The sequence below is a fragment of the Perognathus longimembris genome, unplaced genomic scaffold, assembly GCF_023159225.1.
Source record: "Perognathus longimembris pacificus isolate PPM17 unplaced genomic scaffold, ASM2315922v1 HiC_scaffold_5346, whole genome shotgun sequence".
Lineage (NCBI taxonomy): Eukaryota > Metazoa > Chordata > Mammalia > Rodentia > Heteromyidae > Perognathus > Perognathus longimembris.
Window position 1 is genome coordinate 29,535 of NW_025960763.1, and position 12,654 is coordinate 42,188.

General features: G+C 44.4%; 1 protein-coding gene across 1 annotated transcript; it reads left to right on the forward strand.

Annotated features, from left to right (window-relative positions):
* The first annotated feature begins 1,200 nt into the window (after positions 1 to 1,200).
* On the forward strand, positions 1,201 to 2,118 carry LOC125345158 (vomeronasal type-1 receptor 1-like). The gene has a single exon (XM_048337385.1). The coding sequence runs from the start codon at positions 1,201 to 1,203 to the stop codon at positions 2,116 to 2,118; it is 918 nt and encodes a 305-aa protein (XP_048193342.1).
* Positions 2,119 to 12,654: the final 10,536 nt, after the last annotated feature.

Consider the following 12,654-nt stretch of genomic DNA (forward strand, 5'->3'; position numbering starts at 1 on the left):
GTTCAAAGTGGGAGAGCACTAGCCTCACAAATCATGCTATTAATTCAAATAACATCATGTAGTTCTGCAGGGTTGGTGTATTTGTTTTGGTGCTCCTGGGGCTTCAACTCAGGACCTGGCACTGGGCATGAGCTTCTTTTTGCTCAAGGCTAGTGCTTCATCACTTGAGCCATGGCTCTGCCCTACTTCTGGCATTTTTCAGTAGTGTAATGTGTTGTATGGGAAGTCAGTTGTGAGAAACAGACAAGCCACATTTTGAGAGGTCTCACTGGCAGTCCTTATTGGAGACTTCTGTCCCAAGACATGCAGTCCCTTGAATACACTTAACACAATTAGAAAACTGACCATGAGAGCAGGAAAGGAAAGAACAGAAAAACAACGCCAACAAACCAGAGCAACTCCAATGGAGAACCAAAGTGGGATGCCACGGCGGCCAGAGGAGAGCCAGGACACAAGAACCATGGCTTCATGGTGCCTGAGCTGGTCTAGACCTAAATAGGGTCAGGGTCACAGGGAGTGCCAGAGTCTCATGAGTTCAAGGCACTGGACTGGCAGACCTAGTAACTTATTGTCCAAGTCCCCACTCATGCCTATAGGAATTCAGGCATGCCCATCACCTGGGGGGTAAGACTTCACCTTCCTCCACCATGAAGGCAAGATGGTACCTTCTGGTTAAACCTAATCCCATATCATCTGCCATTTGGCCAAGATGGCACCAGTTCAACCCAGTATCCTTATTTCAAAAGGGGATTGAGTCTCACACACCTTTTGCATGGGCCGGCTTTGAACCATGATCATCTGATCTCAGCCTCCTGAGTTGCTAGGATTACTCACTGATGGCTTGGCTAAGAAGTTTGTCTTTTGTTTTGTTTTGATGGCTCTAGGGATTGAACCAAGACCTGAGTGCTGTGTGAGCTCTTTTGCTCAAGAATAGCACTCTACCATTTTGACCAACAGTACCACTTCTGTTTTTTGAGTGGTTAATTGGAGATAAGAGTCTCATGAGACAATTCTGCCCAGGCTGAATTCAAACCTCGATCCTCAGATATCAAACCGTGATTTTCAGATCTCAGCCTCCTGAGTAGCTAGAAAAACAGACGTGAGTCACCAGCATGCAGCTAGTTAGCCTGTTTGTAGTTGTTTGTTTTCATGCTATTTTTGTCTCACAATAAAATCAATTATTTCCTAGGTATTGAAGTAATGACCCAAAGTAACATGGAAATGGGGGTTGTCTTCCTCACTCGGATTGCAGTAGGGCTCCTGGGGAACTCCACTCTCCTTTGCCTTTACAGTTACACCCTGCTCACTGGACAGAAGGTGAGGCTCACAGACCCCATCCTCCACCATCTGGTCTTGGCCAACAACTTGGTTATTTTATCCACTGGGATCCCTCAGACAATGGCAGGTTTTGGATGGAAGAACTTCCTGGATGATTCAGGATGTAAAGTTATTTTGTATTTATCCAGAGTAGCCAGAGGGGTTTCTCTTAACACCACCTGTCTTCTCAGTGGCTTCCAGGTCACAAAACTTTGCACTAAAAATTCTTGGTGGAAGACCAGCACAAGATTCCACAAATACTTTGGTGTCTGTGGCTGTCTTTTCTGGATCCTGCAGCTCCTGGTAAATGTTTATGTGCCTCTGAGAGTGATTGGCCCAAGAGACAAACAAAATATAACTCTGCACATGCATTATAGATACTGCTCCACACACCCACCACAACTGCTTAAAACATTATTGCTTCTAGTCCTATTCTCGTCCATTGATGTTGTATGCTTGGTTTTCATGATCTGGGCCAGTGGCTCCATGGTCCTTGTCCTGCACAGACACAAAGAGAGGGTCCGACACATCCATAGCCACATTCCCTCCCGAAGACCTGACCATGAGACCAGGGCCACGCGCACCATCCTGACCCTGGTGAGCATGTTCGTCTCCTTCTACTGCCTGTCTGCCATTTTCACACTTTGTGTTGGTCTAAATAGGAAGCCAGAGCTATGGATGATGGATTCTGCTGTGTTCCTGAGTTCAGGTTTCTCAGTACTGAGCCCCTTTGTGCTCATCAGCAATGATACCCGTGTCACTCAGGTGTTCTATTTCTGCACTAAAAAATCATTCTTGTAATTTGGTTAAACCATAGTTCTATTTTTGCGGCATTAGGATTTAAATTCTATGCTCTGCACTAGCTAGGGCAGGCACTCTAGGACTAGAAATGTGCAATTCCTTTTCAAATGAAACTTTTGACCAGAAACTCTATTTCATGAGCAAATTTCTATATGTAAAATTACAGGACTCATTTAATTTGATCTTTTCTGCATCTTTGACAATTGTTTGTGATGATAGGAATAGAGAGCCCCAGCTGTCTATGAGTCACTGACGAGGCTAGAAGATTCAGAAACCACAGCAATGTGGGATGTCCAGTTTAAGGGCTTGAACTAAGGTCCTCTGTTTCTTGCTTAGTTTTTCACTCAAGGTTGGTGTTCTATCACTTGAGTCACACTTCCACTTCTGGCTTTTGGGTGGTTAATTGTAGTTTTAAAGTCCTGTATATTTGCCTGCTCAAGCTGGCTTCAAACTACGATTCTCAGCTCTCAGCCTCCTGAGTGGCTAAGAATACAGGCATGAGCCACCAGCACCCAGCTTCCTTTTTTTTTTATATTGCTACAGCAAATTCAAATTGCTTTTGATTGCTGATAAACCAATAAGATATATCTCTTACAAATTGAAGTTTGTGCAAATCTGTGTTTCTTTCTTAGTTCATTATATATCTCTCTTGTTATTAAATTCTGATGTGGGTACATTAAGACATTGCATTTTTTTCCATGTTCCTTATAAATGAGTGTTGCTTTATAAAATTTTTTTTTTTGTTTTGTTTTTTTTTGGCCAGTCCTGGGCCTTGGACTCAGGGCTTGAGCACTGTCCCTGGCTTCTTCCCGCTCAAGGCTAGCACTCTGCCACTTGAGCCACAGCGCCGCTTCTGGCCGTTTTCTGTATATGTGGTGCTGGGGAATCGAACCTAGGGCCTCGTGTATCCGAGGCAGGCACTCTTGCCACTAGGCTATATCCCCAGCCCCTGCTTTATAAAATTTTAACTGTTTTATCTAAGAGGATTTCCTTTATTATAAGAAATACTGTTCCTTGTGGGGCTCATGCCTGTAACTCTAGCTATTCAGGAGTCTGAGATTTAAGAATTCTGACTCAAAGCCAGTCCGGGCAGGAGAGTCCATGAGATCTCACCACCAGAAAATGAGAAGTGGAGCTGTGGTTCAAAGTGACAGAGTGCTAGCCTTGGGCAAAAAGAGCTCAGGGACAGCACCCAGGCCCCCTTTTGGCAAAAAAAGAAAAAAAATGTTCTTTATAGGCAGGATGTGGGTTGCTGTCTCACCATTCTATCAAGTATTTGTGTATATCACTAACCATGCTATTCATTCAAATAACATTTTGTGTATTTCTTTTCTTTTTTTTTCTTGCTGGTCCTGGGGCTTTAACTGAGGGACTGGGTGCTGTGTATGAATGAGATTCTGTTTGCTCAATGCTAGTGCTCTCTGACTTGAACGATGGCTTTACTTCTGGCTTTTTTTGTAGTTTAATATGTTGTATAGAAACTCAGTCACAAGAAACAGAGAAACCACATTTTGAGAGGTTGAATTGGGAGTATTTATTCAAGATCTGGTGACTGCAGGAAGACTCCTGATGCAAAGACCCGCAGCCCCTGGAACACACTTAACACTGTTAGATAACTGAGACATGAGAACAGGGGAGGGAAGAAAGTGCAAGAAAACAATACCAAGAAATGAGTTCAACTCCAGTGAAGATCTGAAGTGGGACACCATGGTGACCTGAGGAGAGCCAAAAAACGTGGCGTAACGGGACCTGAGCTGGTGTGGGCCTTAGTAGGGGCAGGGGCATGGGGCAGGGTCACAGGGATCTGGAACATTTCATGAGTTCAATGTACAGGAATGACAGGTCCAGGGACCTCTTGTCTAAGTCCCTTCCCCTGCCTCTAGGAATTGAGGCATGCCCATCACCTCAGATGGGACCTCACCTTCCCCAGTCATGAAGATAAGATGATGCCAGAGGCCAAGATGGCAATGGTCAGACCCAGTATCCTCATTTCAAATGGGGATGAGTCTCACAGACCCCCATGCCCTGGCTGCCTTTGAACCTTGATCCTCAGATCTCAACTTTCTGTGTTGCTAGGATTACTAGCACCTGGCTTAGCTAATATTTTCTTTTTTGTTGTTCATGGGGCTTGAACTTAGGCGTGGGCACAGTGTGAGCTCTTTTGCTCAAGGCTAGCTCTCTACCACTTTGAGACACAATACCACTTCTGGTTTTTCAGTGGTTAATCAGAGATAAGAATCTCATGGGACTTTCCTGCTGGTAGCCCTGTGGAACCAAAACCTTCATGTTGTAAGTAACTCAGTTGGCGAGATACAGAGAAGCCACATTTGGAGAGGTCAAATCAAGAGTCTTTATTAGAAAGCCAGTATCTGCAGGTAGACTCCTGTCACAAAGACCTGTTGCTGAGAACACAGCCAGCACATAGCTTCTAAAGAAAAAAGAAAATGTTGTGGTGGAGAGCAAGCCTTAACAAAAGTGTTACACATAAGCAGAGCAAACTGGAGGATTCTTAACTCTAACCTAAGTGTCATACATAGACAGAACAGACTATTGCAAGGAACAATAAGGTCCAAGAGGTCCTCCAATTATCTAGAAAAAGCACGAGCTTCCTGGAGCCAAACAATTCATGACATATCCCCAACTTCTATTAACGTTTATCAAGATGGCATCGCTTAGATTTAATATTCTTGTTTCATTCAAATTTCAGCCTCCTGAGTAGATAGTATTAAAGGCACAAGCCAAAGGTCAGCTTCTTTGACTCCTGTATTAAAACAGAAGAAATGACCTGGGCACAAAGGCAGGGAGCCCATCCCCTAATGATGGGGGCCTAGGCGTTTTGACAAATAAACAACTGGCATAAATGAAGGTCTGACCTGATGGCCCAAGACTCCCAATGCAAAATCTTGGTTTTCAGTTACATACAATAAAAATGGACATAAAAGATCTGGCAGGGGCTGGGAATATGGCCTAGTGGCAACAGTGCTTGCCTCGTATGCATAAAGCCCTGGGTTCAATTCCTCAGCACCACATATAGAAAAGGTCAGAAGTGGCATTGTGGCTCAAGTGGCAGAGTACTAGCCTTGAGCAGAAAGAAGCCAGGGACAGTGCTCAGGTCCTGAGTCCAAGCCCCAGGACTGGCACACACACAAATATCTGGCAGTCTAAGGACAACAGCCTGTAAAAGGGCCTGTTGAAGTCTCTTAAAGGGAGAAACAAGGGAGGAAGGGGATCAAACAGGTTCCTCTGGTGGCCCCTGAGCCGCCTCATATAGGGGGCAGGCTAGGAGGAAGTAGTTGTGGATTCAGGACCTAAGATAACCAGCCAGACCCAAAAGGGAAAGAAGTTCAGATTTAGTGGATGGAACAGGGTAATTAGCAATTAAATGCTTTCTAGAGTTGGTAATGGCCTTGTGGGAGTGGGTGGGGGGAGTTATACCCAGATAAGTCACAGACTATTGGATAGCCTGTAATTCATTAAGCCAGACCCAATACCTCTGAGGGGCAAGAAAATTAAGAAGTGCCACCGTATGGGTGTGACAAAATTGCCTGGTAGGATCACAGAGGAGAATATCACCCACATACTGAATAAGAGTGACAGTTGTAAATCTAAATCCTGTAAGTCCTGTGCCAAAGCCTGGCCAAACAAGGGGTGGGGAAGGGGCTGTCCCTGAAACCTTGCCACAGCATAGTCCGAGTGAGCTGCATTGAGATTTGGGTAATGGGGTCAGTCCACATGAAGGCAAAGAGATTCTGAGAGGAAGGAGACTGTTGAGGAGAGCAAGACTGACTCCATCTTGATTTCACTGAGAGCTCCCCCACCCTTGGGAATTGAAAAAAAAAAATTAACTAGCTTGTTGCTTAAGTGTTATCTTTAGTAACCACTTCCCTGTCCAGGAACAGCCAGTTTTTGTAAATGTTAAAACTACCCAAATTATCTGGAAAGTCCCTGCTTACTGTACTAAGATTGTATAGTTTGCTTGGCCACCTGTGTTGTGGTTTTTGCCTTTATAAACCCAGGTTGAAAATTAGTCAGGGTGGCAGTTTCAGCTGAATCTGTGCAGCATCCCTGGTGAGTCAGTTCACTTTTTGCTTCCCCAATAAATCTATCTTTGCTTAAGACTGTCTCTGCATGGTGGACTCTGGAGGGACATGGGTTTGAGTCCCACTTGGCATACCTCACCTGGACCCTGTAACAGAGACAAAGGAATAGTTAAAAACAACAAAAAAAGGGCTGGGGATATGGCCTAGTGGCAAGAGCACTTGCCTCGTATACATGAGGCCCTGGGTTCAATTCCCCAGCACCACATATACAGAAAATGGCCAGAAGTGGCGCTGTGGCTCAAGCGGCAGAGTGCTAGCCTTGAGCAAAAAGAAGCCAGGGACAGTGCTCAGACCCTGAGTCCAAGCCCCAGGACTGGCCAAAAAAAAAAAAAACAACAACAACAACAAAAGAGAGGCATCTTTTAAATCCAACACAAAATAGAAATCAACTGATGCAGGAATCGTGGAAAGAAGAGTGTATGGATTAAGTAACAAGAGTTAGCACAGGTATAACAGCTGCATTTAGAAGGCATAAATCTTGCAGTAAAAAGAATGAGCCATTGGGCTTGGTTACCAAGAGTAACCAAGTATTGGGAGTGTGGGAAGTAGAGGCCTTGGCTTACCAAATCTGTAACAATTGTCTGTAATACCAGAAGGAAGCTGCAGGGAAGTGGGAGGAGGGGACATTGCAGTGGCCAGGAAAAATGCTGAGGTTCTCTTAGGGAAATATGGACGAGGGTGTGATGTTTGGCAATAGAAGGGTTGTGGGTATCCCAAACCAAGAAGTCAACTTTGGAAGGTGGGAAAGAAAACCTGAAGAGTCACCAGGCAGGTCCAGTAGAAGCATCAACAAAGAGAAGATGGGAGAGGCTGATTATTGTCTAATTCCATCCGCTGGGAGGGGCATAAAGCAATAGAGGCACCAAAGGTGGTCAGAAGGTCTGGGCCCAGCAGCAGGACAGGAAAGCAGGGAATGACAAGAAAGGAGTGACCAAAGATCACCATAGAATAAAGACAAATAATCGGGGGGGGGGGACGGTGTTGTCAGGCCCTGTGAGATCTACCTGCTCCATCCTCCATGACTATGGAGGTCTCCACTAACAGGAAGGCTGAAGGGAAATGCTAGAGTAGGAGCAGAAGGAGGAGGAAGTGTTGGTGGAGCGAAAGCAGGAAGAGGAGACACCACTTCTACCAGAAAAGGAGCAGGGTAGGAGGAGGAGCCGCTCCTGCCAGTGAACTGTATGGCTGTAGTTCATCTATAGAATCAGAGGAGAAAGAATCCGACAGTGTTGTGGCTAGCAGAAGCTGGGGAGGCGGCCAGGAAGAACTAAGTAATGGCTCCCTGTATGCAGGGGATTTCCTCTCACTTGCCCAGGTGCTCACAGAAATTATGTAAGTGCCACAAAATATTGGGATCGAAATTGCCATTGAGAGACATTGTGTACTCATTGTCTAGTAATTATTGGGGCCACATTTGATTACATAAGCATATCAGCTTAAGAGGCTTGAGGTCAGGCCTGAGGGGCTCCAGGTTGTACAAAAGACAACCTAGAGGGGAGTGCTGAGGAAATTGAGACTGGGCCCTTCCCATGATGAGTAACCAATGGACATTCCCAGAGGGTCTCTGGTCAACTAACATGGAGGGAGACAGCAAGAAGGGAGGTCAACACACAGTTGCTGCATACCTTGGCCTATCTAGTCCACTGGCCTAGGCCAGAGTGTAGAGGGAGGGCTTGGAACCTTCCACCATGATTTTTCAAGCCTCGTGGCCTAAAATAGAGGGAACTCAGAGCCCCCAACAAACAGACATGGTCACCCACCTGGGAAGAAATCGGTTGCTGATGGATACATAAAGAGTGCTGGGTCACAGGAAATCATGTTGTGGTTCTCTGGGTGGGCCTGAGACCAACACAAGCCCCCAGAGCATCTCAGATTCCTGGAGGGAAGAGCAAAATCACTAGGGGAGCTTTGGTCAGAGTCATGGCAGGAATGAAAGCTCCAGCTCAGGAGACCACAAGGACACCAAGTCATGTACAGCAAAGTTTTTGTTTGTTGTTGTTGTTTTTTTTTTTGTCAGCAAGCTGAGAAGGCAGTGCCTTATCAGGTTGGGTACAAAGCTATCCAGGGCAGGGATTACAGATTGCAGCAGTTGGGTTAGGTCTGGGTGGAAGGCATTCCACTGCTACAGCTGGAGCCCATGGGCTAGAGGGTGGGAGTTAATAATAATTGGGGTCAGGTCTGGTCACCTGATTTCAGGGAAAGGGCCAAGGACCTAAGATGCAGGTCAAAATGGAGAAAGAATGTTAAAAGTTGTGTTTAGGATGTCTTGATTGTCTGTATCTTAGAAGGTCAAAACTCCTAGAATAAGTGAGCATTTCAACTTGAGGTACTGTCTTTTTATTTTATTTTATTTTTTGGGGTCAGGACTGAGGCTGGTGTTCAGGCCCTGGGCACTGTACTCAGGATCTTTGTGCTCGAGGTTAGTGCTCTACCACTTGAGACACGGTGTCACAGTGCAGCTTCTGACTTTCTCTGAGTAGTTTATTGGACACAAGAGTCTCACAACTTTTCTGCAAAGGTTGGCTTCAAACAGCTATTCTCAGATCTCAACCTCCTTATCAGGTAAGATTAGAGGCTTAAGCCATAGATACCTGGCTTTTTTTCTTTTTTAACCGAAGGGCTTTGTTAAGGAAAGAAATTGCACCTTGAGACAAAGACAAAAAAATACCGAAAAATTCATAGAAGACATTTGCTCAGTTTCATGATCTTATACAACCACTTTCACTTTCCTCAACTCACTTCTTATGGGATCATCTTGAAAAGTTTCTCCATATTCCCTGCACTTCCTAAACCATGTGACCTCATCTGTGGGAAATCATTATGGTAATTTAGTGGTGCTCATGAGTATATACAATTCACCAGTGTTTGTCTCAGGGAAACTCTATTCCCCATGCAGACACTGTCACTGTACTTCCAGGTGACACGATGATCACGTCCACAAAGGAGATGAAATCATGCAATCCTGAGTCTTCATCTGGGGCTTCCGTGGGTGAGTATAAACATTGTGACTACTGCCTCTGCTCCTCTTGTCCTGACAGCAAATTCCTACTGGGTCAGCAGCTGTTCTTTTCAGGAGAGTAACAGTATTAAATGTAATTCATGCAAGAAAATGTGGGGAGTTAGGATGTGCCATGTCTTTTATGTTAAGGAAAAATGTTTGGTGAGGGTCCCAGGCCCCTCTAGCAGTGTTGGTACAGCTCCACATCTCTTCATATCCTGGAGACCACACAGCTTTCTGTGTTCAGGGGTAGAGCATTCTCTGCTGAAATGATCTAATACTATATTTTTTCTCATTAGTAATGTCTCATTGTGATTTCTGGCCGCATATAAAGTAATCACATATTATTTGAAGAGAAGCATTGGAAGAGATTGTTCAAAGGAATAATTAGTGACATGACAAATTATGACAATAATGTAAGAAGCTAGTTAACTCTAATTGAAACTGCCTTGCCTTGTCGTTCACATCCCAGACAATTTACTTCCATTGTTCCCTCTCTCTCTGTCTTCTCTCTCATTGCGATTGCATTTATCTTACTTAAGGAGATTCTTTTATTTATTTATTTTCAGTCATGGGTCTGGAACTCAGGGCCTGGAGGCTATCATTATGCTTTCTTCCTCAAGGCTAGTGGTCTACCATTTGAGCCACAGGACCACTTGCAGTCTTCTTGGTGGGTATTGGGAGATAAATGTCTCCTGGACTTTCCTGCCTGGGCTGGCTTCAAACCTCCATCCTCAGAACTCAGTATTGTGAATTGTTAAGATTACAGGCACAAGTCCATGGTATCTGTTTTGGAAGATTTCTTTTCAAATGAAAATTTTTAGCCAGAAACTCTAATTCATCGGCAAATATATCTATGGACACAGCAGAGGCACTTAATGGATGCTTTTCTGCATCTTTGGGAGTTGTTTATGATCAGAGATTGAGAGCCCTAGTTGTCCGTGATTCATTCAAGAGGCTGGAGCATTTGGAAACCAGGGCAAAGTGAGATCTCCAGTTTATGGGCTTGAACTCAGGACCTCTGTCTCTGGCTTAATTTTTCACTCAAGGCTGGGGTTCTGTCACTTGAGCCACACTTCCTCTTCTGCATTTGGGGTGGTTAATTGTAGATACAAAGTCTCGTAGATTTGTGTGCTCAGGCTGGCTTCCAACTGTAATCCTTGGCTCTCAGCCTCCTGAGTGGCTAGGATGATAGGTATCAGCCAGGAGCACCTGGCTTCTTTATAGTTCTGTTTTGAAAGTGCTATTGTAAATTCAGACCGTATTTTCTTGCTAGTATACTAACAAGATGTAACTTTTTTCAATTGTAGTCTGTGCAATACTTCTGTGTTCTTCTCACTGTAAACTGTCTCCATTGTCATTTAATGATGGTCTGCAAAAAGTCGTTGTCCTTTTCTTTCCATAATTCTTGTAACTAAGTGTTGTTTTACAAATTTTTACCTGTTTTATCTAAGATAGTGTCTTTTATCAAAAGAAATGATTTTACTTATTGGACTCACAACTGTAATCCTAGCTACTCAGGAGGCTGAGATCTGAGGATTGTAGTTCAAATCCAACCAGGGCAGGAAAGTCCATGAGATTCTTATCTTTGATTCACCACCATAAAACCAGAAGTACAGCTGTGACTCAGAGTGGGAGAGCACTAGCCATGAGCAAAGAGATTTTAGGAACAACACCCGGGCCCCACCAAAAAAAACAAGTGAAAGTGAAAAGGAATAATGTTCCTTCTAGGCTTGTTATATCAAGTATTTGTGTGTATCAGTAATCATGCTATTAATTAAAATAACATTTCATGTAATTCTTTTTCTTTTTTGTCAGTTAGGGGACTTGAACATAGGGAATGGGTGCTGTTCCTGTTTCTCTTTGTGCTCAAGGCTACTGTGCTATCACTTGAGCGACAGCACCACTTCTGTATTTTGCAGCAGTTTAATGTCTTGTGTGGGAACTCAGTTGTGAGAGATAGAGAAGCCACATTCTGAGAAAGTAAAGTGGGACTTTTTATCGTAGACTTATCAAAGGCAGGTGGATGCCTGTCCCAATGATTTGCAGTGCCTCAAATATACTTAATCACTGTTAGAAAACTGAGCCATGAGAACAAGCAAGGAAACAAAGACCTAAAACACAATACCAACAATCCAGATCATCTCAAATGGAGAGCTGATGTGGGACTCCATGGTGACCAGAGGAGAGCCAGGAGCCAGCAGGCATAGCATAATGGTGCCTGAGCAGGTCAGGGTCAGGGGACAAGGTCACAGGGAGCTCCAGACTCTCACAAGCTCAAGCCACAGGACTGACTGGTCTAGTAACTTAATGTCCAATCCATGTCTCTGCCTGTAGGAATTCAGGCAGCCCACCACCTAGGGGTGGGACTTCACTTTATTCCACCACTTGCCAATATGGCACCGGATAGACACTGCATCATTATTTCAAATGAGGATCAGAGTCTCACAGACCTCTTGCCTGGGCTGACTTTGAACCATGATCACCAGATCTCAGCCTCCCAGGTCACTAGGATTACTGGTGACTGGCTTGGATACTTTTTTTTTTCTTTTTTGGATGGTGATGGGGCTTGAACAAAAGCTGGTGTGCTTTGTGAGTTCTTTTGCCCAAGGCTAGCACTCAACCACTTTGAGACACACACCAACTTCTGGTTTTTGAGTGGTTAATTCCAGAGAAGTATTTCATGACCCTTTTCTTCGTGGGCTGATTGGAACGCTGATCCTCAGATATTGAACCATGATTCGTAGATCTCAGCCTCCAGAAGAGCTAGAAAAACAAACATGAGTCACCAGCCCCCAGCTATCTATCATGTTTATAATTATTTGTTTCTATCCACTTTATTTTGTCTCAATAAAATCCATTATTCCCTAGACATGGAAGTGATGACACAAGGCAACTTGGAAATGGGGGTTGTCTTCCTCATTCAGACTGCAGCAGGGCTCCTTTCTCCTTTGTATTTACAGCTACACCCTGCTCACTGGACAGAAAGTGAGGCCCACAGACCCCATGCTCAACCATCTGGTTTTTGCCAACAACTTGGTTGTTTTATCCAGAGGGATCCCTAACACAATGGCAGGTTTTGGATGGAAGTACTTCCTGGATGATACTGGATGTACAATTGTTTTGTATTTATTCAGAGTAGCCAGAGGGGTTTCTCTTAATATCACCTGCCTTCTGAGTGGCTTCCAGGTCACAACGCTGTGCACTACAAATCCTAGGGGGAAGAACAGTACTAGATTGCACAAATGCATTGGTTTCCGTGGCTATCTCTTCTGGATCCTGCAGCTCCTGGTAAATGCTTATGTGCCTCTGAACGTGACTGGCACAAGACACAAACAAAATGTTTCTCTGCACATGCCTTATAAATACTGCTCCACAGGTCCACCAGAACCGTTTGCATCTTCATTACATCTAGTCTTATTTGTTTCTAATGATGTT

Coding starts and splice junctions, on each gene's coding strand:
- LOC125345158 (XM_048337385.1), top strand. CDS start 1,201: ATGACCCAAAGTAACATGGAAATGGGGGTTGTCTTCCTCACTCGGATT.